Below are 26,825 nucleotides of genomic sequence, written 5' to 3'. Positions count from 1 at the left end.
CCCAGGTTTGAGCCGAGAACTTAACTACACGTTAGGTTACGCTGGCATAGCCTCTCAAGGCTCTCAAGCTTAGGTAAGGAAAAAAGCCACAATTATCTATACTAATATAAATAAAGCTGAAGAGTTTGTTTGTTTGAACACGCTAATCTCAAGAACTATTGGTCCGATGTGAAGAATTCTTTCAGTGTTAGATAGCCCATTTATTGAGGAAGGCTAAAGGCTATAATATAACATCGCGGTCAGACCGATACAAGAAGAGCACCAATAAAAAATATTTCAAAATATTTTCACTTTCTACGTAAATGAAGTTGGGGGTAAAATTTAGCGTTATGCCAAAGTAACTATTCCACGCGGACGGAGTCGCGGGCAAAATCTAGTGTATTATAAGTGACTAGCTGACCCGGCAGACTTCGTAGTGCCTCAATTGATAAATAAAAGACATAACTTTTGTTTAAAATAAACTTAAAATAAACCAAACGGAATCTGACGGGGGACACTTCAAAGGAAAAACAAAAAATTTATTTTTATTGAATTCCGAGCATTTTGAAATTTATTTACCTTTTAAACCTTCTCTGGACTTCCACAAATAATTCAAGACCAAAATTGGCGAAATCGGTCCAGTCGTTCTCGAGTTTTAGCGAGACTAACGAACAGCAATTCATTTTTATATATAATATATAGATGAACTTACCTCAGCCCGTAATTTTTTGACCTCGTTGGCCAGTTCATCGCACTGCTGCGCGTACTGCCATCGGGAAGTGCGCTCGCTCTCGACCACCTGCAGAAGATGCAGCTGCTTCTGCTCCAACTCCTCTTTTTGGAGGAGCAGCTTGTTGAAACTGCACATTCGTAAAATCAAACGGTGTGACATCGCCAAAGTTAATTGGTTTTTTTTTTATATAATAAATATTTACTAACAATCACGCCACGTTAACTGATCCCGTGCTAAGTTCGTAAAGAACTTGTGTTACAGATACCATATAACGGAATTAAATGTAAGATTTTTATTATACACATACATATATTTAATAAACATCCACATCCCTGGAAAATACATTTTATATTTATCATACAAATATCTTCCCTTGGCGGGATTCGAACCCGCGACCCCCTTGTGTAGTGACCATGTCACTTACCACTACACCAGACAGCCGTTAAAGGACATTGGACATTGAACAAAGGATATTAATGCGTGGACGAGCTCACGGGTCACCTGCTGTTAAATGGTTACCGGAGCCCATAGACATCTACAATGTAAATGCCGCCGTGACATATGAGTTCTAAGGTCTCAGTATAGTTACAACGGCTGCCCCACCCTTCAAACCGAAACGCATTACTGCTTCACGACAGGAATAAGCAGGGTGGTGGTACTTGCCCTTGCGGACTAGCATGACGTCCTACCACCACTGGGCCCCTGTATAAGTTACTTGGTTCACGGTTTCGCGGTTATCTATTTAATTATGACGCCAATCAAGTAACGTGTAACATAGCTTGTTACAAGCGTTAGGTGCCACCCCTGTCTATTTCTGTCGTGAAGCAGTAATACGGTTCAGTTTGAAGGGCAAGGCAGCCGTTGTACGGTAAAACTGAGACTATAGGACTCATGTCTCATGATGGGTGGTGGCATTGACGCTGTCTATGTATATAGTATAATTACTCGCAAAAAACCGAATTGAATACAGTTTAAAACATTCAAATAGTTAGTGTGCTAGAGCTTAATAAGATCCCAACCGGGTCGGTACAAAAGTCCCGCGTATTTCTGCCGAATCGCACTCATAAGTTCCCGCTTGAAGAACACTGATTCAGAGTCCGTGACCATTCTCTTTGTGAGTGTGGATTAGATCACATTTTCTTCAATTACCCCAAAATCGTATCCCCTCTTTATGATATCCTTCCAAAAGACATTCGCCGGTCTATTAATATTAATTCTTTATTAACTTTAGTCTATTCTAAACATGTAAATATTCTGTGTACATTTTGTATCTGCTAATAATATTTATCTGTAAAATAGTTAGTCTAACATATATATTTGTTTGTGCTACTCTTAAAACCACAGATTCGCGTATGGAACATGAAAAACTGATCATACATAATTTTTTTTCTCTCTAAGCACCTGTCATTTTTGTACATATATTACTTTGACATTGGCAAAACCAATACCAAAGGCGTTGGAGCCAAATAATTATTAAAAAAAAAAAAAAACAAAAAAAAACACATTCTCGTGCAAAGCAAATAAAATTATCTTAATGAAATTATTATCTAAATGGCTTCTAAGTAAGTTGATTGTCCTCGACACAATAACCCATACAGGGTAATTATACGAGGCTATTACATGTTCCAGCTTCCTCCCTTTTTAATTATCAGACCCTTAGTGAAGCTCGTATCGCCTTGATAAATTATTCTCTAGTACCTTCCGAATTTACAGTCACGTTGGGAATTTTTATGGGGTTGGAATTCCAATTTAGCCGTCAAGTGTTGCAGAAATGTGTCGACAATGATTTGTCGCAATTGATTGGTTTTTTTTTTGAAGTGATATTTTTTTTATGGGAGAGTAACCCACTTCGTTACGTAACGCGTTATGGTGCTAGTTGGTTTGGCTTCCCTTTCTCTCACGCATACGGCAGCGTTACTGAGAACTTAACTCCTAACTATTTATATATCTTTTCCAATTTATGTTACAATTTTCCTTACATTATCCTATGAATATACCTACAATTTAAGTTGTCAGGCGTCCCGAGACGCGCATTTTTTATTTATTAAGGAAAAAATTCTTGTACGATTATCCGATTTACATATAGTAAAAATAATGCATTAAAATTTTAAAATTTGTCTTTTGTTTCATTTTAAATTGAATACTGTTATGGATGAATTTCAGCACACATATGATGAAAACTGATGTAAAATTAACTTCTTTATATCACAAACCATGCGACGACTTAGTTTTTAATGACAGGCGAGTTCATGATCACCATTTATCGCTGAAACCTACAGATATCACCACATAATTGCCTCAACTGTATACAGCTGTGAGAAGTATGGTACGTAAAGGTGGACTATCAAATTGGAACGCGTGACTCTTTCAAAAACACCATTATCCATGAACAGGTAAACGGTAGGCAGCGACTTGGCTCTGCACATGGCATTGCCGACGTCCATGGGCGACGGTAACCACTCATCATATGCCGTATGCTCGTTTTCCTACAAGGGCAATGAAAAAAGGTAAGGTAGTGGCAGCGGTGGATTTACACTAGGGACAGTCGGGGTAAGTGCCCCGGGCGACAATTTTTTTAGGGCGGCAAAATTTTTAAAGTGAAAATTTTTTATAATTGTTAGAAAAAGAAAAAAAAAAGTTTTTGGAGTATATAATAAAGTTTCTGCAATAAATTAGTTATTTTAATCTTGAAAGTAAAGTTTAAGTAAAATTCCAGTATTGGGGTGGCTTTTTTTCCGGTGCCCAGGAGCGGTGTTAAGTTTAAATCCGGCCCTGGGTAGTGGTGCCCGTGTGGACAGGCAACAGATTTTCATCACAACTTTTTGTCTGACAGATCGTGTGTTGGTTCAGACCAGGCTCCACGGCGGATCCTTACTAAAACTCCAATAATATAACCCAAGGTGTAAAAAAATCACCTAAAATATTATTTACATCGCGTGCCCTGCGAAAACTATTGATGATAGAATATAATAATGCACTACGACTTTGTAGAACACATTGTTATTTAGAAAAAGTGTCGCGACAGCATATGTCTAACTATTATGGCAATGCCGCAATAAGTGTTGTTTTATTTAAAAAAAACAGCGTCAAATATCGTTAAAATTTTTGTTAAAGACCCGAGCGGAGCCGGAGCGGGCCGGTTGTTGGTTATGAAATGGAAATCTTATATCATAATTCCGGATCCTGTGTATCGGCTCGCGTATGTCGGCGCGTCCTCGACCCGGTCTCTGTAGCAACATCGCTCATCTCGGATACGCTACCGATTACTGCTCGTCGGCCGTGTGATTGCGAATATCATACGCAAACGGTCGCTTCGGATATATCTACAACTAGCTGACCCGGCAAACATTGTTTTGCCATATATAAGATTTCTAGGGAATTTCTAGTGTAGAAAAAAAAACTAACTTATTGTAAGTGCGTAAGGATGTGGTAAATGAGTGAAAGAGGTATGTAGTGCTGTGAACGATGAGGGAATATATAATAAAAATGACAAAACCTCATTCAACCACATACTACCTCATTATAAAAAAAAAATATGTCCAAATAAAAAAAAAATATGTTAGGGGTGGACAACCCTAATCACTTAGGGGTATGAAAAATAGATAGTAGCCGATTCTCAGGCTTACTGAATATGCATAAAAAATTTCATGAGAATCGGTCAAGCGGTTTCGGAGGAGTATGGGAACGAACATTGTGACACGATAATTTTATATATTAGATAAGGCTCACTACACAAACAGCTGGAAACGAAACCGTAAATATAACTTCGTATTCGTTGGTTCGTATTATGGAGAATGGAATTAAGGAGGACCGTGGGTCGCGATCCGGTAGTAGATTCATTCGCGAAGCAGTTGCTCTTGAGTTGTTAGGTCTCCTTCGGAAGCGCTCGGGCAGGTGCTAGCAAATCCCACCTCTCTTGGCTGAGCCTTTGCTCACCCACCTGTCATGGTGAAACTGGAAAGGTCTCCGGGCCCTCAGTCATTCTTCAAACATAAAAAATTTTTAAGGAAGACCATTGGTAGGACCTCTTGTGAGTCCGCACGGATAGATACCACTGCCCTGCCTATTTCTGCCGTGAAGCAGTAATGCGTTTCGGTTTGAAGCGTGGGTTAGCCGTTGTATCTTTACTGAGATCTTAAAACTTATATCTCAAGGTGGGTGGCACATTTACGTTGTAGATGTACATGGGCTCCAGTAACCACTTAACACCAGGTGGGCTGTGAGCTCGTCCACTCAGCTAAGCAAAAAAAAAAAAATGTTGAAGAAGTGTCCGCTTGTAAACAGGAAGTTATTTTTAGAAGATCCAGGCAGAGTGGGGAAGTTCCCGTGGTTAACACTACGAGAACGCCCGGCTGACGGGTCGTCGAGGCGATGGTTGACGACTCTAGGTCGCCCGTCGTGGTACGACAGCCCGTCAGGCCGTCCCGGAATACCCCGCTGAACCAGAACCAGCCTGCTAGGTCGCAACGCGATACTCCACCAACCAGTTGCTCTTACACGGCAGTTCCATAGAACTGCTTCCATTTTTTTTATTGCTTAGATGGGTGGACGAGCTCACAGCCCACCTAGTGTTAAGTGGTTACTAGAGTCTATAGACATCTACAACGTAAATGCCGCCACCCACTTTGAGATATGAGTTCTAAGGTCTCGTAGAATTACAACGGCTGCCGCACCCTTCAATCCGAAACGCATTACTGCTTCACGGCAGAAATAAGGTGGAGGTACCTACCCGTGCGGACTCACAAGAGGTCCTACCACCAGACAAGAGGTCCTTCCACCAGCGCCCTACAGTGGAGTTTAGTGAATCCTGATTTTACTGCAACATGCAAACTGGTACACAATTGAGAAGGGATGGTGTTACAGCTGTAGAACGCCATTTCCTATTTATGCTGTTCAGCTATCGAACCGATCATCAATTATGATCCAACTAACTAAATAAATTCGCGTGGGCTGTGAGCTTTGGGCTGTGAGTTCGTCCACCCATCTATGAAATAAAATAAATAATAGTTTAAAAAAACTAACAAAATACGCTTTTATTGTAAAAAAAAGCGTGGGGTGCATGGTATCATTAGTTATAAATATTTTATTAACAGATATGAGTAGAAGGGTTATTTTGATAATATCCAGAAAAGCACCACACGCTTTTTTTTTTACAATAAAATCCTTTTTTCTTAGACTATTTTTAATTCAAATTGATTAAAATTTACTTTCAATTTTTTAGGTAAATTTCAATTTTTAAAATTTTTTCTTTCTTTTTTTTTTAATATTTTTTTAAATATTGAATTGTCATCGGTCCTTAATAAGTATACCGAATTCCGAGTTAATCCAACGTTTTGAAGGGGGTCCAAATCATGTTCAAAGATTCCGTTACAAACATACATACATACGTCTGAAGCTAATAAAAAAGCATATTAAAAAATTTAAAAAAAAAAGCGTTCGAACACGCTTCTTTTTTCGAAATAGGTTAAAATCGTTTAATATTAGGAGCTTCAGTTAACATCGCACGACCGCTACCCAAATAGATATGTGAGCGAAGCGCACTAATAGCTTTTATCGATTCATGATTGAAAATACTACACAGAAATAAACGTGTAATGAACGTCCGATGTTACGAAGGATTTTTGTAATGACAGGACAGGACAGGACCAATTTTTTTTTCGTATTGTGCTGTAATCATAGATATTTTTTTTTTAACATGTGGCGACAAAAATGTCCCTACCGCGTCTATGTAAAAAGACTTCAACCTATTTGGAGGAAGTCAAAAAAGGAAAAGAAGAAAAGAAAAATGACAGATAGCATTGCCAAAAAAGAAAAGAGGAGGGATGAAGAAAAATTACATCTAAAGCACTCTTATGAAAAACTGATTGAGATATAAAATAAAACACACTTTATAGATAACCGTTGTTTTAATAAACAGACCCTTTATGAAAGGTCTTTAAAAATGCGCCTATATATTTCTGTTGCTCTTTTAAAAGACTTCGTGTCTCAAGGTAGACGGCACTCACGGTCTGATGTTGAACGGTAGATGGAAGTAACTCCAAGCCAGAAATACCAGGGATACCAAAAAAATATTATTACGGTTTGTAGTAGACGTTTTAATCCCAAGTCTAAAGGTCTCCTCCAACCTTCAATCAAACCTCAATGCACAACCACTTCGCGGCAATTATCGAGAGAAGAGTGGAACTTACAGTTGCGGAAACTTACCTATCTACCCAGATGGAATATGTTCTGGATTGAAGATTGGTATAGCAATTCTTTCACCGAGACTTTTAATTAGAGAAGCTCATAATTGCGGGTCGCATAGAGGGCAAGCGCGCCGTGGGCAGAACACTAGCCAGATGGTCAGATCTAGCAAGAGAAGTACTTGGTGGTAGTTTGTACCATGCAGTCCATGCCACCTATGATCGAGCACAGTGGAAGAACGTCACATGTGGTCGTGATCCTCAGTAGTGAGGGAACGATATGGAAGAGAAGAAAGAGAGACTTTTTATTTCTATATTTTACTTTGAGAGCTCAGTGCGCTCTGACGACCGCCTAGTATGAGACAGAAAGAAGATCCAACTTCCTATCTTTGAGGTGGACTGAGTGTTCAGACACAACCATTATCAGTCATTAAGGTCAATTTCCGTAACGCGATACTTGTGTTGCAAAATGTCGAAAGTGCCAAAAATCGTCCGATTGAAAATCGCACCTAAATCTGAAGGTACACTAGTCAAAGCCATTTACTACAAGATCAATTGGGACAACCACGAAAAACGACCTATAGTGGGTCAGTTGCATATACGGTCCTCCAGTTTTGCGCAAAAAATAGACCACGTGTGGACCATTGGATCATGGACATTGTGCCTAAGCGACCAACAACCCGCTCTACCTACCGATAATGCTCACCAATAGATTCAGATTCCCTTGTACTACATTTACAAAGAAATTCCCCAACGAAGCTTACTTTCCAAAAAAAGCTACCTACTTTTCATGAAACGTTCTATCCGTCCTTGAAATTGGGAAAAAATTATATTGGCCAAAACGTCAATGGACTTAACATTACAAATAGCTGTCGTAAATAGGCTCTTATCTCGAACAACTAAAAGTGATATTCCCTTACGTACTTCCCCCCGGTACCCCGAATTACAGTATTTAAATTATTCAAGAGCCATTCTTGCTCGCAGCCGTTTCTCGGAAAACGGCGGAGCTCACTTTGAGTAATATATTATTATAAGGTACAAGGGAATCTACGGGCGGATTGGCTTTTTCAAAAATTTAAATGTAATTTACGAAAGCTGTTTTAGACAAATTTAGTGTTGATTAAAAACACTATTGCGATTTAATCGTGCGTTTTGTTTATTTGTTTACCGGTGGTAGGACCTCTTGTGAGTCTGCGCGGGTAGGTACCACCACCTCGCCTGTTTCTGCCGTGAAGCAGTAATGAGTTTCGGTTTGAAGGGTGGGGCAGCCGTTGTAACTATACTGAGACCTTAAAACTTATATCTCGAAGTGGGTGGCACATTTATTTTGTAGATGTCTATGGCCTCCAGTAGCCGCTTAACACCAGGTGGGCTGTGAGCTCGTCCAGCCATCTAAGCAATAAAAGAAAATTGTAACTCAGTTTTTAGCTCGGAGGTCCGGTTCAAATGGTAACTGCAAGCCGTATTAAACAATCATCTTCACTGCAGACGTAATTACTGGTGGTAGGAAGCCCGTCCGCACGTGTAGTTAGTTACCATCACCCTGCCTATTTCTGCTGTGAAGCAGTAATTTCGGTTTGAAGGGTGGGGCAATCCTCGTACTGCTACAACTGAGACCTTAGAACTTAAATCTCAAGGTGTGTGGCGGAATTTATGGCTCTGGTAACCACCTAACACCAGATAGGCCGTGAGGTCGTCCACCTATTTAACCAATAAATAAAAAAGTCAGTTACAATTTCTTAAAGACAGACCTACCAAAGAAAGAAAGGAGAGACTTAGGCCTCATGTTTAAACGTGATGGCGGCAATCATTGTCCCCCGACCTCAAACAACGAACACACCATACCGTTACAAATTGACTAACATAAAGATGGTCAAATTGACCGATGCGTGGTAAGGGATGGCCGGATACATCGTGAAAGACAACAATTAAATTGGAAAAATTAAAGAAGACAGTGAGACCAATCTTTTTGTTTTTGCCAAAACGGGAATCCTATTAAAAGGTACAGGCGTGTAATTTGTTTCCTAAAGTGATACTTGTCCGTCAGTGATGGTTGTCTGGAAGGGATCGCTCTTAGTGACAAGACTGCCCTTGGTACTTTTTTCTGTATGTAATGTTTAGCATTTTTATTTCTTTTTTGTAGAATAAAATTAGAAACATTTTCTATGGTATATCCGTATTTTACTAATATGTAAATACTATATCGAGATTATCTTATATATAAAATTCTCGTGTCACAATGTTAGTTACGATACTCCTCTGAAACGGTTAGACCGATTTTTATGAAAATTTATATGCACATTCAGTAGGTCTGAGAATCGGCTACTATTTATTTTGTGGACATTTTTTTATGTTATAATGTGACATTATGTGGTTGAATGAGGTTTTGTTATTTTTATATTCGCTCACCGTTCACAGCACTACATGCCTCTTTCACTCATTTACCACATCCTTACACACTTACAATAAGTTAGTTTTTTTTTTCTACCCTAGAAATTCCCTAGAAATCTTGTATATGGCAAAACAACGTTTGCCGGGTCAGCTAGTAAGTCTATAAATGTAATGAATAATCAACACAGACGACAACATTAAAAGTCGTATTTCTATTAGACACAAAATAAAAACATTCAAATAAAGTTTTGATTGCAATCTGTTAGAAAAAACAACAATGTTTCAAATAACAATCATTAGCACAAGTCTATCTTGTAATGTAGGTCACGGCTGCGACCCTACAGCATCCTAGGTACAGTGCGCCGGAAGCTAGATCCAACCTTGAACCAGTTTCCGGCTACCTAGTTTGCCTACGTTATATACTAAGGCGTTGAATAAAAGGAACTATATGCGACATATGTACATATAAATAGCAACAAGCATGAAAATTTTTTCATACTGTCTGAGCCTTTGCTCGCCCACCTGTCCTGGTGAAACTGGAAAATTCTCCGTGTCAGCAGTAATCCTTCAATCATAAAAAGAAAACAAATTTTCATAAAAAAAAATATATTAGCCTACTTCAAAAATGGTAATCATGTTTTAAAAGAAAAAATATAGGTTTTAATATTTAATTGAACTAGCATTCGACCATAATTACCGAGCTTCAAGATTTAGAATAACATGTAATTTAATTTTAGATAATGATAATATTGAAAGAAAAAACGGACTGTTTCCTTAATAGTAATTATGTTTATTGACAACGAAACTCACCAATATCATCGTCACTATTACACAAAAAAGAAAACAAAAAAAAAAGTATCGGTCGACAAAATTTTAAATATTTTGTCTTTGTTCAATAAAAATAAATAAAAAAGTATTCATTGTTCGAATGCCTGTTAATTTTCTCAAAAAAGTTTCTAAGTAGCTTATTGAATGAAAATTTGAATGAAATTTGTTGAACAACATCTAAAAGTTCGATGTTGTAACTGAATATTTAAGTCAACAATTGTTTTTTTTATTTATTGCTTATATAGGTGGACGGGCTCACGGCCCACCTGATGTTAAGTGGTTACTGGAGCCCATAGACATCTACAGCGTAAATGCCGCCACCTAACTCGAGATAAGAGTTCTAAGGTCTCAGTATAGCAAACCGAAATGCATTACTGCTTCACTGCAGAAATAAGCAGGGTGGTGGTATCTACCCCTGTGGACTCACAAGACGTTCTACCACCAGTAATTACGCAAATTATAATTTTGCGGGTTTCATTTTTATTACACGATGTTATTCCTTCACCGTGGAAGTCAATCGTGAACATTTGTTAAGTACGTATTTCAATTAAAAAATTAGTACTTTCCAGCGGAATTCGAAGCCGTTGCATCGCTAGATAAATGCACCGGACGTCTTATCTTTTAGGCCACGACGACTTTTAACTTTATATCGTATTAATCCAACTTCTAGTAAAAATTAGTTACCTTCGTATTATTAAGGCATATCAAAGGGATACTTTTCAATGTAAATCTGGGAGTCTCATTGTATACAATGAGACTCCCAGATTTATATATTTATACGTTAGTAACAGATGACGTTATCTACATATCTACGTGCGCCCGTTGCCACGGCGACCGCGGAATTAAGGGCGGGCCGACCCTGACACGATCCCGCTTCCCACGGAGCCTCCCTGTCTCAAACCTCTGCACTGGGGCCTCCGACGTACATTCCAATATCATGTATATATTAAATCCGTCCACGTATACCACCAGACAAAGGATCAGAAACAATTCAAGGTTCACTTTTACCTTCAAAGGACGGTGAAATGTAAAAGAAATATTTAAAGTTTTGAGAACGCGTAATGTACAATATTAATCTACTGATGCTAATTATTATATTATTACTAGCTGACCCGGCAAACATTGTTTTGCCATATATAAGATTTCTAGGGAATTTCTAGTGTAGAAAAAAAAACTAACTTATTGTAAGTGTGTAAGGATGTGGTAAATGAGTGAAAGAGGTATGTAGTGCTGTGAACGATGTGATTGATATATAATAAAAATAATAAAACCTCATTCAACCACATAATACCTCTATTAACAAAAAAAATATGTCCAAATAAAAAAAAATATGTTAGGGGTGGACAACCCTAATAACTTAGGGGTTTGAAAAATAGATAGTAGCCGATTCTCAAGCTTATTGAATATGCATAAAAAATTTCATGAGAATCGGTCAAGCGGTTTCGGAGGAGTATGGGAACGAACATTGTGACACGAGAATTTTATATATTAGATTATAAAAGTACGTATTTATATATAAATACGCGAAACAAAACAATTCAGTACCATTTCTCGTCTATTTGACAATAGATTTTTTAAATGTTTTTGTATAATATAGTGTCTACCGAAGAACTTCATTATTATTAAGAATATTTGTTTCAGAATATTCAGTTTTTTTCCTTTCAAAATGTCAACAATGAAACAAACAGAGAAATGAGAATTTAATTCTTAATGACTTTTGGCGGGAACGCGAGGAGCGAAGTTGTTGCGAATTGTTTTATTTTATTAATTTGTTTCTTCGGGTTTAAATATGTAATAAAGGAGGTCTATTAAATGTTTATCATCTGTGAACGAGCAAAAAACGGAAAAATGAACTTCTCGGGCTCTCCCAAAAAGCCACTGAAAAAGCCTCAGTAAAAAAACACTATTTTGCTGAGACTTTACTTCATCCCATCTCATCTCGTTTCATTTAATTTCATCCTAATTGATGAAGGTCTCAAATTAATCAACTAAATCTCATTTCGCTTTATTTTTCATACCATAACAAAAAATAAGATGAATATATAAAACTTGGCTTAAAGGTCTCCTTACCAGACAATAAAATCGAAGAAAAAATATTTAATATGTCTATGATTCTTTTAAATTTCGTTCACTAGGCGATGATGCTTTTTAAAAAGAATTAGTAAATAATATAATTGAGAACGTAATTTGAAAAGAAAATGCTAGCGGAAACGGCTAAGCTTAGGTTCTTTTATTTCCATTGTGGACAAGCCTTAGTGTAAGTAACCACCATCGCTTATCAAAAATGCGGTTAGACAGCCAAAGTGCCTCCTACAAGACGTCGAATATTTTGTAAGAACAAACCGCTAAAGTCAATAAGTACCATATCCCTTTTTAAAACCGGCAATCGAGATTAGTAGTAGTAGGTAGTTTTATTTTTCTAACTGGAAAGGCAAAAGTGTCATACCATACAGCCTTTTAATACACATTTACATATTTTTTTATATGAAAAATAATATAATGAAGTGAAATGAAATGAAGTTAATTAATATGAAACATGGCGTGAAATGAAATGAGATGGAATATAATCTTAGTAAAACGGTGGTCATTTACTGTGACTTTTTCAGTAGGCTTTTTGGAGGATCCCGAGAAGTTACGTCCAGCGAATCTTCGAGATTAGTGTGATCGAGTGTGTAATCAAGAGTCTGTATCTGTGGTCGATATGACATGCTCTGACAACGAACAAATATGTATTGACATGATTACATATCGTCTTCTCACATTAAAAATGTATATTCTCAAAACTTACTAATTTTACACAAGAGTGTTTTAAAGGTTTAACATGTGATATTTTTAACATTAATCATCTTTGCAACATTTATTTTTCATCTTTTGCCAGTTACATTATCTGTCTTTTAAAGTTAGATAAAATTATGTATTAATTTTTTTATAGTAGTCAAACTATTGGTAAACCAAAAAAAAAACTAAAACTAAACTACACTCTTTTGACAGTATTTATGAGAAAAATACTGGTGATGATACCAAATGATTGATATTAACTCAATTTCGAATATTTTTGGAAATTGTACACTTTTAATCCGAAAAGACGATATGTCTAAATAAATGTAATTTGAATATGGTAGGGCAGAATCAGGTAACTTTCGGGTAACGTAACGAAATCAAAGATTTTCGAGGCGCATTTAGAATTGCTTTATTGTATTTAGCTTGTTGAAGGCTCCCCTCACTTGTAGGCTGCGTGGTGCGTGAGTAAATACATACGTGGCGGAAGGCGTGCTAATAATCGAATACAGAAAAAGGCAAGCCAAAATAAGGTAAATTTAAAATAAAAAATACTGATTGTAGGACCTCTTGTGAGACCGCGCGGGTAGGTACCACCACTCTGCCTATTTCTGCCGTGAGCAGTAATGCGTTTCGGTTTGTAGGGTGGGGCAGCCGTTGTAACTATACTTGAGACCTTAGAACTTATATCTCATGGTGCGCGGCGCATTTACGTTGCAGATGTCTATGGGCTCCAGTAAGCACTTAACACCAGGTGGGCTGTGAGCTCGTCCACCTATCTAAGCAATAAAAACAACAAAAAAAACCTGGCGGAAGCCGTGTTAATAATCAAATATCGAAAAAGGCAAGCCAACATATCGTAAATACGCTGAGAATGATCACAAAATCCGGTACGAACATGTAATATGAAAATCACGGAGGACGAAATGTAAACAATGCATCTACATACAGCACGTTTTTAATACGCTTTTATTAGTTTTATACGTATCGTCGTTGTCAAACCAAAATCTGCTATGTGCACATTTAGAGATTTTTACTTTTTGACCTTTTCGTATAGTTCACAGCCCTGTCTACCCTATACATTCCCGATCCTGCGGACAGAATGGAAAGCAGTCGACGTCGCCCAAAACACGTCATCTCGGATCCTCCCGATCCACTAACGGTGCTTTTAGGTACTTCAAGCACCGGTCACCGTTCTCGTCGAACCCGTCGCTTGCGACGAAGGGCTCGACGAGTAAATTAACTCTCAGACACAGCCCACTGAGTTTCTCGCCGGATCTTCTCAGTGGGTCGCGTTTCCGATCCGGTGGTAGATTCTGCAAAGCACGGCTCTTGCTAGGGTTCGTGTTAGCATCGTCATCAGGTTTGAGCCCCGTGAGCTCACCTACAAACGTTAGGGTTACGCTGAAATAGCCCCTAAGGCTATCAGCTTAGGTAGGAAAAAAAAAAAAAAAGTACCCTATAAAAAAACTATTATGTGTCTATAGCTTTAACATTTATCTATAGCTTTCATATGATATAGTTCTTAAAAATTCACCATCATTTAAAATTTTATACGAAAATGTTTTTACTCGTTAATTCAAAATAGAGTTTTTGCACATAGCAGATTTTGGTTTGTCAGCGACGGTATGTTAGTATGTAACGGTACACGATTTTGACCCCCTTTAAAACGTCAGATTAACTCGAAATTTGGCATACTTATTAAGGACCGATGGCAATTCAATTTTTTAAACAGTTTGGTCCGTTATCCTTACTAGGATAATCAGGATTAGCGATTTTTTGTTTTACCGAGACCCGGAATGTCTGCGTTAAGACCAAGAAGGGAAACTATCAGGCGCGCCGATCATCTATTTCTCGGATAAGTTACCGACTGATTCAGATGAAATTTTAGAAATATTGAATTTTTTTTTGTAAATATTGAAATTCAACTAAAAAATTAAAAATAAATTTTAATAAATTTTATTTCTTATTAAAATTTATTTTCTATTGTTTAGTTGGATTTTCTATAAAACCGTATTTTATTAGTTTTTTTAAACTATTATTTATTTTGAAGTGAAAATTCTTTAGGTGCGTTGAGAGTAAAATTTAACTCGTGACAGATTCGTTACGGCTAGAGAGAAAAGATACAATTTAGGAAGAGCGAGAGTGAGAAAATAGAACGTTCGCGAACCACTCGACCGTGGAGAGAGGGAGAAAGCGAGCTAGGTCATTTTCTGTTTACGGGCGTCGGTCACTGGATGGCTTGTTATTAGTTTCTCATTGCTCCTGTAGATGGCAATAAAATATTAAATATCTTATATATAAATGGTGAAGAGGTCGCTTCTCTTAAACACAGCATTTCCTATTACAAGAGAATTTTGAATTAAAGATGACAAATGAAGAAAACCACAACACTATTAAACACACCGCAAAAGAAGTTTCACTTCTTTCACGTGCACCATTTTTTTTGCACAGCGCACGTCATAATCAATTATTACAGTCGCTCATGGACAACAGCAATCCCAGAGGCATCAAGCCCCGAACGATGTTTCTGTAATTTATTTTATTTATTTATACATATAAATAAAATTGGAGTGTCTCTTTGTAACTTACCGTTAACACCTTATAAATGCTTTAATTCAACTGTTAGTCTGTAAGAAGACTGAAATAAACCATTAATTAAACACGTAGTCATGTTAGTAAAGACGAATCTGTTTGAACTTCAAGTTCGATCAATATTCGGCACGTATCGTCTATAATTAAATATTTACATTCACGGTAAAAGAATAACACCGCGTAATGAAAATGAGACCCGTAAAATTTTAATCAGCCATTGAACACTTGAACACAACGAGGACATGGTCTCATCATTCGCGCATGGGTGCTACAAGGGGTCTTTCAGTCCCCTCTCAAAACGCGAGCATATTTTTTATCTACCTATTCGGTTAGGGCTCACGGACTTAACCTTAGAGAATTTGTTAACACTGGCCCTAGTAAGAACGGCGCATTGAAGAATCTACTACCTTATCGAAATCGCGACCCACTGAAAAGACCCGGCGAGAAACTCAGTGGGCTGTGTGTACGGGGGCGAGCTTATGTATCGTATTTGTACCGCACTATTGAACTTGAACGTCATTGTGCAAAAAAGAGGACTCTTTGGGGTGAACTAACTAAATCCAGCTACAATTTTCCGTTAGTTTTGGGCGACATTAATCACTTCAATATTTGAATTTGACTTTGATTACAATTTGCTTTGATTAATTATCTAGCACGGGACCGCTTTTTTTAAATCTAAAATTAATAAATAATATTTAAAAAAAACTAACAAAATACGCTTTTATAGAAAATCCAACTAAAATATAGAAAAAAAAAATTAAATAAATTTGAATTAAAAATAGTATAAGAAAAAATGATTTTATTGTAAAAAAGCGTGGGGTGCTTTTCAAGACAATATCAAAATAACCCTTCTACTCATACCTGTTCATAAAATATTTATAACTACTGATACCATGCACCCCAAGTTCGATTCCCATTAATCCTAACTTGGTCTAATTGTTAGGATGTTTTGTTTTCTGTCTTATAAAATAATATACTAGCTTTTACTCGCGACTTCGTCGGCGTGAAATAGTTACTTTGGCATAACGCTAAATTTTACCCGTGACTTCATGTACGTGTAGATTTTTTTCAATAATAGAATGTTAAGGAGCTATATAATAGAGGAGATTATCAATTCGACCACCATTTTTTTATCTACCTATGTTCACCGATTTCTCGAGAATGCTTGAACCGATTCTGATAATTCCTTTTTTGTTCGAAAGAATAGACTTCTCGAACAGTCCTGTAATCATCAAGATCTGATGATGGGATCCTGGAGAAATCCAGAAAAATCTATAATTTTCAAAGCCTATCTTGAAGTTGTTTGGGTGTTTATTGTTATTTTTCTTATTCTGTGCCGCTGCGTACCGGCCGGCCGGCGCCTTGTACATCAGTATTACGCGCTTGATCATTATTTTGCTGCGATGTTATTTTAAAATTGCGATATCTCATCTTATACTCATTAAAATACTCATAGCGAGATACTCATTAAAATTAAGTGAGTAGCTCTTGAAATTAGATTACACTCAAACCCCGCCATAAATTAAATACTGTCTCTTATTTATAGACGCTGATGGAGCTGTAAACAAAAAATGATTGATATGTAAATATATTTTATGGATTCGTTCAGTGTCCGTTGTGACACACGCGATCCACTCGTTTGATCTGATGGCGTCTTCGTATTATAGAATCGATCCCTTACATAACATAACCTAACCTACATAGGTCGTATTACCATGAATTTTGAAAATTCCTTTGGTGATATCTTCCCGAACTGCTCGGAATGATCTCGATAATGTCAACGACATCTCAAATGGAAAACGCGTATGCAGATCTCCAAGTTTACACCTAGCATTGGTCCTCCAAAACTATAAGCCCTTTTTTTCATTTATATATTATGAAAGATTGTTTTATGTAAACTTATATTGTTTTACTATTAAAATGTGTTTGCTAGACGTCAGTTTACTGCGAAATAATACGGCAATTGTCATAAATAATGTTGTAAATATCACAGGAATCTATATAAATATTCATTTTAGAATATAAGGTATTTTTGTCTGGGAAGTAAGCATTTTAGACATGAGGTCCGACGAAGAAACTCAGTAGGGTTATTGATATAGTTCTTCGTCTAAAAGTTATATTATTTAGTACACTTTAGGGTTGGTCCACAGCTAACACATGCGAGTTCAAATCTCATTTGATATACATAATCGTGGCTGACAACCCTACAGCCCTCTCTGATCTATTTAAATCACATGGAGCCCGTCTACTCCAACATATACCTGCCACATTAAATGGAAATAATTCAGTCGCACAACTATAAACGTTACGCTTTCTGTATTAAGTATCATATTTGCTTGCTTCCAATAGTTCACCTTCAACATCTAAAGAGACTTTGATCTCCGGTTCATAATGTACATATTATTTATGGCAATGTTAATATCGCGAAATGGTTTATAACTTGGAATACGAATTTTGACTGAAAAATTGGTAACTCTTAAGAAATCGAATTGCGTAGTAAATCATGACGCCAATTGCAGATAAAAGATTTCACCGTTTACAAAACTATTCCTTACATGAGCTAGACACACTTTTTTCCTACCTATGCTGCTAAGCTAGGAGGTTATGCCAGCGAAACCGGGCGGGTAGGTGAGCTCACGAGGCTCTAACCTGACGACGTTGTTAACATCGACCCTAGCCGTGCTTCGCAGAATCTACCATCGGATCGGAAACGCGACCCACTGAGAAGATCCGACGAGAAACTCAGTGACCTGTATCAGAGGATAGACAAACTTCGAACTTAGGTATACATTTAAAAAGCTACAATTAATGTCAGCATTATTGCCACGGCTCTAGGTAGACTGTGGTCTGCACGAAAATGCTTCCATTTGAACTCCATACAGAAGGGGGCGTTCGGATTGTCGATAATCCCATTCTCACGGATCGTTTGGAGCCTCTGGGTTTGCGGAGGGACTTCGGTTCCCTCTGTATTTTGTAACATAATATGTTCCACGGGGAGTGCTCTGAGGATTTGTTTGAGATGATGATCATCTCCTTTTTACCATCGCACCTCCCGCCATCGGAGCAGAGTTCATCCATATTATCTGGAACCGCAGCGTTCATCGATAGTGCGTTTCCAGAGGTCTTTTTTGCCACGTACCATCCGGCTATGAAATGAGCTCCCCTCCACGGTGTTTCCCGAGCGCTGTGACATGTCCTTCTTCGTGAGCAGAAAAACCGTAGACAAATTCCTTCTGATTAATCTTGATGTCAGCACGCTTTATTGAAGTTTTACATAAATTCGAAACACTTAATCGTTATCGTTTCGCGCTTGCATATAATTTTTTTTTATTTTTTTTTATTTACTAACAGTCACACCACGTTAACTAGTCCCGTGCTAAGTTCGTAAAGAACTTATGTTACAAGTACCAGATAACGGAAATAAATATAATATTTTTATTATACACATACGTATATTTAATATACACCCATAACCCTGGAAAGACATTTATATTTCTCATACAAATATCTTCCCTTGGCGGGATTCGAACCCGCGACCCCCTTGTGTAGTGACCATGTCACTTACCACTACACCAGACAGCCGTTTATTTAAACATTATTTAAACACTGACCTCGCCTCCCTGATGGCGTCCACCCAGTGCACGCAATCCACTTCGGAAGCTGCCCGCAGCTCGTACTGCCTCTGACTCTCACGACGGTACGAGATCGTGAAACAGAACTGTTTGAGAAATAACATAAATTAGTTTATACATTATTGAAGTCGTCGTGGCCTAAAGGATAAGACGTCCGATGCATTCGTGTTGAGCGATGCAAAATAAACAAACAAATCTTTCTTCTTTATAATATTAGTATAGATATAGATGAACACTGACCGAAGCATTGCGTTCCATGGGCGATTTGCTAAGTCTCTCGCAGTATGATCCTTCCAGCAGGAGCACGCCAGTGGGACGAGTGTTGTTCTCCGATTCGTAATAAAACAGAATGTTCTGCGAAAATTTTGAAAATTAAGCAAATCGCTTAACAATACCAAACATACCTAGTTTTACTGGTGGCAGGACCTCATGAGAGTCCGCGCGGGTAAGTCTGCCTATTTCTGCCGTGAAGTAGTAATGCGTTTCGGTTTGAAGGGTGGGGCAGCCGTTGTAACTATACCGAGATCGTAGAACTTATATCTCAAGGTGGGTGGCGCATTTACGTTGTAGATGTCTATGGGCTCCAGAAACCACTTCACATCAGGTGGGCTGTGAGCTCGTACACCCATCTAAGCAATAAAATATCAAGCGCAGTTTTTCCAATTCATCTTGATCATTCGAATAATTAAGTGACTGTTAGCTGTGCGCAATTTGTTAGCTTTTTAGGGCTGTAAGGATTGCCGGCAGCTCGGAGGTAATTTCAGCGGCACCAGAACGGGAGGACGTGCTCGAGAGATCAGCTAAGAGGAGGAGGTTAAATGGCGACTGCCCGAGCGACTTCAAAGGAGGCCCAACAACTAAAAGGTAGCTTCACGAATGAACTTTATCCGAATTACAAACAGTTGAGAACATGCGACTAGAAAGAGCGAGATAACGCTATCCTAGGGTTGATATCACGTCGAACTCTTAGTATGGCGACCTAATAGGTTAAATCTAATTGCATTCAATCGAGATTGAATAAGGTAATAACACGTGTCGGGTGTCGTGGGTGATTGGATGCTAATTCAGGCGAGTCGGGTCGAAGGAAATCCTGTCTTATTGGTGTGGAAAAAGTTTGTTAGCAATTTATTGACATAAAGGTAGGTGGCCACAATCATAATAGCGTGGATCCTACTGCCTAACTTATGACATAAGCTTGAAGTCTTCAATGCGTTGATGGAACGTGTGTCCTACCCTTTATGCCAGTGCCGATGATTACAAATGAGGCAGTCAGCGCAAAAATTACTTAACCCACAATTTTTTCATATTTGTTCTTCTAAGTATATTGCAATTTATTTAAAACCTATTAAAACAAGGCCTATCCCGAGTTTCGCCGATAAATAACAGATGGATTTGCAAACATGATTTTTACGGGTATTATGTTTGCCTTCGAAGCAGTTTAAAAGTAAATTCAAACCTTATTATCTCCATACTACAATGGTATGCTTAGGCCACTTTTGCACTGACACGGCCTCAAATATGCACAACAGTCGCACACATCGTACGGGTTATTGTGGACTCACAACATGCCCCATCCGTGTTCCTCGCCCTGAAGGCTGACCCTTTCACAAAACAATTGAGACTTAAATCTCATCAAACCTCGGAGCTGCTGAACGTTTTGCTAAAATACAATTCTATGTAAGCTTTGCTAGTTTCTAATCTATATCTATATATTTAAAAATGAATTGCTGTTCGTTCGCTGAAACTCGAGAACGACTAGACCGATTTGGCTAATTTTGGTCTTAAATTATTTGAGGAAGTCCAGAGAAGGTTTAAAAGGTTTAAAATATGAAAATGCTCTGAATTAAATAAAAAAGAAACAATTTTGTTTTTCCTTTGATGTGTTACCCGTCGGACGGATTCCTTTTGTTTGTTTTAAGTTTATTTTATACAAAAGTTTAGGTCTTTTATTCATCGATTGAGGCACTACGAAGTCTGCCGGGTCAGCTAGTTCAAAAATAATAAAATAGTAACATCACTCATTCGTTAAAATTACACAAATTCACAAAAATTAACCCTTCATGGAGCAAACCGATCCAAGAAGAATATTCAAAAAAAACATTATGATACAGTTAGCTATGTTTCGTAAAGGTTTTTTTTTAATTCTTATTTATCGTTCATGAATGTTGCCGTACAAAAAATAATGATTAAATACGCGGAAACGTTCAGAAATATATGCGAGAAAAAAAAACCGCTAAAAATAATCCTGTTTACCGGGCAAAGGGTTATTTAATATTAAATTTAAGCTTTCAAACGTACCTGATACAGAACGAACCATCTTAACTGCCATTTCGTGTTGTCGGAACTCCGCTTGTGCAAGTACCCGGCCTGAAACAAACGCACAACTTACAGACCCGCGTTACGCGTAAAAGTAATATGTTCAACTTTAGGGTGAACCTTCAAATGGCTTTGAGTTTAATGTATCGCGTTCTTCCCCGCTGTTTTTACTCGGTAGATTGCGTATTAAAAGGTATATATAGTTAGGAACTGAAAATATGTTTGTTTATTGCTCAATCCGGGCAAACAGAGTTCGTTCTCCTAGGCGTTATAGTGGACCTTATAAATCCGTCATCTACCTTGAAATTGGAGTTTAAATTACTTTTTTTTTATTGCTTAGATGGGTGGACGAACTCACAGCCCACCTGGTGTTAAGTGGTTACTGGAGCCCATAGACATCTACAACGTAAATGCGCCACCCACCTTGAGATATAAGTTCTACGATCTCGGTATAGTTACAACGGCTGCCCCACCCTTCAAACCGAAACGCATTACTACTTCACGGCAGAAATAGGCAGACTTACCCGCGCGGACTCTCATGAGGTCCTACCACCAGTAAAAAATGTTTGTTTATTGCTCAATCCGGGTAGACAAAGTTCGTTCTTCTAGGCGTTAATTGGTTACAGTGGTCCTAGAAAAGCTTATTAATCCGTCGTCCACCTTGAAATTGGAATTTAAATTGCATTACCTATCTCATAAAAGTCCTATTAGACTCGCAGTAAATGAACAATGTTGCATGCCCGGCGGGCTCCCATTAGGTACGCCCCGTCACATTGTAAGTTGATTTATTAATTCTGCTATTTTGATTTGTTTTATTATTTTCATCAAGAATTAAATTACTTTTGAAAATTGAAATTGTTTACTATTTATATTAACAAACGTAAATTGCCATACCGGCTCTCTACAGTTTTTTTTTATTACCCGTGTAGGCAGACGAGCATACGGCCCACCTGATGGTGAGTGGTCACCGTCGCCCATGGACTTCAGCGATACCAGGGGTCGGGCCAAGCCGCTGACTACCGCTAAGTACTCTCCACAAGCCTCGTTTGAAAAAGGATATGTCATAGCGCTCGGGAAACACCGTGGAGGTGAGCTCATTCCAAAGCCGGATGGTAGGTACGTGGCAAAAAAGATCTCTGGAAGCGGACTGTGGATGAACGCAGTGACTCCAGATAGTATGGATGAACTCTACTCCGGTGGCGGGCGGTGCGATGGTAAAAACGAGATGATGGTATCATCTCAAGCAATTCCTCAGAGCACTCCCCATGGAACATGCGGTACAAAATACAGATGGAACCGAAGTACCTCCGCAGACCCAGAGGTTCCAAACGATCCGTGAGATTATATCTAAATATCTATGAACAATCACGACAAATCTTTTACTATTAGCAAATTTACTGGCCACTAGAAAAAATATATATTTAAAGAATACCTGTGAGTGGTCAAATTGCGCTCTATCAGATAGCGCAAGGAGCTGGCCGTCATTGACTCTAACTGAGCGCTGAATCTTGGGACTCAACATGATGATGCTGCAACAAAACACACATTAAGCAATCCTTGTACGTACCTTTGTGAGGCTGTTACCAGAAAACAATGAGAAACAGCATTTTCAAACTAAAGTCCAGCAAAGTCGATAATGTTTGCCGGTACTATGGACAAAACGGATTCCTGAAGCTACCATCTTATGTTTTTTATTATTTTTATTATTTTTATTAGGAATTAAGGAAAGATTATTAGAAATTTATAGATTCTAGAGATATTAAATTACGTGATTTTTTTTTCTTTCAATTAAAGGTAAAAAAATTATTTCCTCATATATTATTGTTATTATTACCTTTCGATATTTACTAAGATATGAATAAATTCACATTTTACTAACGTCACTTTATAATTAAGTCAGTTTTTACGAAAAACAAAAGCTACATGATACAGATGTAAGACTTAGAGATACAGATTCCACGACAGCTCGGAGACCGCGCAACTAAAAGTTTAATTTACAAATTTTTTAACACTGAACACAGAACGCCTGTTGAATTTATGTACGCAAACCACAAACAATATGCAATGAACACATTTTGTACAGGCGTTGACGTGTGAGAGCCTTTTGAGTGAATAATTTGTTTGTATTGAGTTCACTCAGTCATGTTTGCCTTCGCCTTGGTTTTTACTACAATTGGCGAGGGTCGTAAGGTGTTGGCTTGTAGAGGTCGACGGTTCGACTGCCAGGCCAGCACCTGTAGCTGGCTGAATCGACCGAGGCGCGCTTGCGTGCCCTTGATGACGTACGCGATAGAGCACAGAGTTAGAAACGCTTAGAAATCAAATCATAACAATAAATATATATTATCATTGAACACCGAAAAATACCCTTGCATTAGACGCCTTCAGCTCTAACACTAGCAGTAGAGACCCCGGTAACTGTACTCCTAACCTAAGCATCAGCCCGCTGAGTTTCTTGTCGGATCTTCTCAGCGGCTCGCGATTCCGATCCGATAGTAGATTCATTCGCGAAGTAGCTACTCTTGAGCTGTTAGCAAATCCCACCCCTCCTGGCCGAGACCTTTCTCGCCCACCTGTTCTGGTGAAATTGGAACTGGCAACAAGTAATCCCACAAAAAAAAAAAAAAACAAAAAAAAATCGTTACTAATACAATTGGAAGACTAAAACACTTTGGACGCGGCGGTATTTTTGATAGAAGCAATCTCCAAGAAGGTCCAACAACTAATCAATACAATAATCAGATTTCAATAATTATTATAAATATTATATGTGATACTATTAAAATAAGACCGTAGAAGTTTCTAATATTTTCTTTATGGGGACAAGGAATCGGAAGTATCGGTATGCCTGGAGAAAGTCTAGGGGGTACCATTTTAACACGTTGACAGTCCCTATACAAGCGTTCCGAAACACGCCATATGTCCAAGTGTGATTATATATTTTTTGGCCATTATTCGATGTCCACTTATCGACTGATGCATTAAAAGTAACAAAATATGGTCGTTGACCCGGATATACCCGTGTACACCGGGCGGTACACGGACTTATGAATTAAATTACCGTGTACCCTTAACGTGTACCCCAGACTCATGAGTGGTTCCAGTAGACGTATGTATGGTTAGTTTTTACCATATCGATGGTTCACTTCCGCGGCAGACTACTTTTCCGCCAATACATACCCTCGAACACATAAATATAACATGAAGATCTATAAGCTATGGTCTGCAGAAGGTTACACTTGGGGATACCAAATTTACAATGGTCAAAGTGTGCAAGTATTTGGTTTGGATACCTCCGGAAGTATAGTAGTAACATTGGCAGAAGGTTTACTTGATGAAGGTCGCTGCATGATAACTGACAACTACTACACGAGCGACCCTTTGACAGAATTTATGCTTTCTCGCAATACAGACCTCTGTGGCACAGTCAATAAAAAGAGAAGAGGTTTACCGAAAGAGAGAAGGAGAGAAAAGCTGAGCATTCTAGCAGCACATGAAACCATTGTAAAAAAACTTTTATAGCACGAACTTGCACACCAACCCAGTGAAATACGGTTTTTCAGCACGGAAAGAACAACGCAATCACATGCAAGGTCATCAAGACCATTATAATTATCAGGACCATCAGGATTACCAGGGCCATCATCAGGAAGACCGTTTTCTTCTAGTTCAAGAAAGCCGCTGAAAAACACACATTTTTTGGAGTTTTTGGGCAAGAAAGAATCTTGATTCATCCAAAGACGATGCGTGAGATGCTGCCAAAACCTCCTTGATGAAGGTCGACTTGCTCCATATGCAGGGGCCAAAGCCAAAAGGGTATCAACGCAATGTAAAATTTGCAAAACAGCATATTGTGTTGTTTGTTTTTCTAAGCTTTTAGTTCACCAATAAAAAATTGTATCTTTTTTTCTAAGTTTTTTTATGACGTGTTTCTATACCAAGAATTAAAAAAAAATATGACATGTTTTCGACTTTTTCCATTTATTAGATCCTTGGCCACAAGTCCACAAAGAAAACACTAACTAATTTGACAAGTCCGTGGATCTAGGCCCCGTAGAGAAACACATCGGCTCGTGTACCTCATAGGGTACACTAACTCGGCGGAACCGCTCACCGTGTACCACATACGTAACACCGGACTGTTAACGTGTTAAAGTAAATCGGTATGTAGATGTTTACAGAACATAAAATGCAAAACATGAAACTTTTTTTTATGTGCACAATTACTAGTGGCAGATGAATTTACTTACTTTAAGCAGTAACCCTAATAGGCAGGAAAAAACATCCTTATTCCGTAAACATGTCTCTACACGCATAGCACTGCATTTTCCCCGAAGAATCGCAGAATCCGCAGCAATAACACTACAGAGCTTTGCTCTCCCGTATTTTTATTAATTATTAACTACACTGCATTTTGTATAGGTTCTATTTTCACACTCTTCCTATTTATTTGACGTACATATGTGTAATAAGGTAGGCAGATATGGCTAATGGAACAGTTCAATTATTATTTTCCACTTCTAATTGCTTTTAAAAAAATCATCAATTTTAACTTAAAATTGTGTATTTTGAAAAAGCAATATTGCACTTAAACTAGGTCTGATTTTGAATTTGAAAGGTGGATTACAAAACGCTTGCTTGGTGACTAGTAAAGTACCTAATCGAGATTCCTCGAACTCTGCAAAGAGTTCGACGTGCAACCTAACCCATTCATCAGCCCGCTGAGTTTCTCGTCAGATCTTCTCAGCGGGTCGCGATTCCGATCCAGTAATCGATGCATTCGGGAAGCAGCTGCCCTTGGGCCGTTAGGTCTCCTTCGTAGGCGCTCGGGCAGCTGTTAGCAAATCCCACCCCTCCTGGCTGAACCCGTGCTCGCCCTGTCCAGGTGAAACTGGAAAGGCCTCCGGGTAACCGGTAATCCTTCCATCCTAAAAAAAAAAGATTCCGCTAAATGTATTATTTTTAGTCTGCTTGAAATAAATAAGAAGGCAGATTCTAAATTATATAATTTCAGGCATCAACGATTACTCTGATTTACTGCAGTTCTAATACGTAGAAAATCTTCAATAATTAGATTTTTTTATTTATTTATTGCTCTAGTGAGCTCGAAAATTTAATTGAATTGGAGTGTATACCTATTAGGTACCTACCGTTGTTGAATTTTTTATTTATAAACCCTCTAAAATTGATAGTTATATTGCGATATGCTATGACTGAAATATGCTCTTTACCAAACATATTCGAAATATGAATTGAGTTAGAGTAAATGAATTCATTGCGTTATTATAAAATTGAGGGAAATTTTCACCCTATACTCGGCTTAAATTTGAGTAATGGCATCCACACAGATGTCTAATAATTACTGTCTCATATGGATTTACCAATAAGTAA

The 26,825-nt window shown here is 38.0% G+C and overlaps 1 protein-coding gene across 1 annotated transcript in view; it reads right to left on the bottom strand.

Moving 5' to 3' along the window:
* The window catches only part of LOC101743588 (ras-specific guanine nucleotide-releasing factor 1), a 53,920-nt gene extending 28,360 nt beyond the window's left edge, over positions 1-25,560 (bottom strand). Inside the window, exons 1-8 of the mRNA XM_062674797.1 lie at positions 25,514-25,560; positions 24,976-25,115; positions 23,571-23,745; positions 22,867-22,963; positions 21,417-21,485; positions 19,359-19,472; positions 19,098-19,204; positions 692-839 (exon numbers count right to left, since the gene is read on the bottom strand). Coding sequence (XP_062530781.1) covers positions 692-839; positions 19,098-19,204; positions 19,359-19,472; positions 21,417-21,485; positions 22,867-22,963; positions 23,571-23,745; positions 24,976-25,115; positions 25,514-25,560 — 897 coding nt within the window. The remainder of the gene's footprint in view (positions 1-691; positions 840-19,097; positions 19,205-19,358; positions 19,473-21,416; positions 21,486-22,866; positions 22,964-23,570; positions 23,746-24,975; positions 25,116-25,513) is intronic.
* Between the last annotated feature and the right edge of the window lie 1,265 nt (positions 25,561-26,825).

This window comes from Bombyx mori, chromosome 21 (assembly GCF_030269925.1).
Source record: "Bombyx mori chromosome 21, ASM3026992v2".
Classification (NCBI taxonomy): Eukaryota; Metazoa; Arthropoda; class Insecta; order Lepidoptera; family Bombycidae; genus Bombyx; species Bombyx mori.
This window is presented reverse-complemented; position numbering and strand designations above follow the sequence as displayed.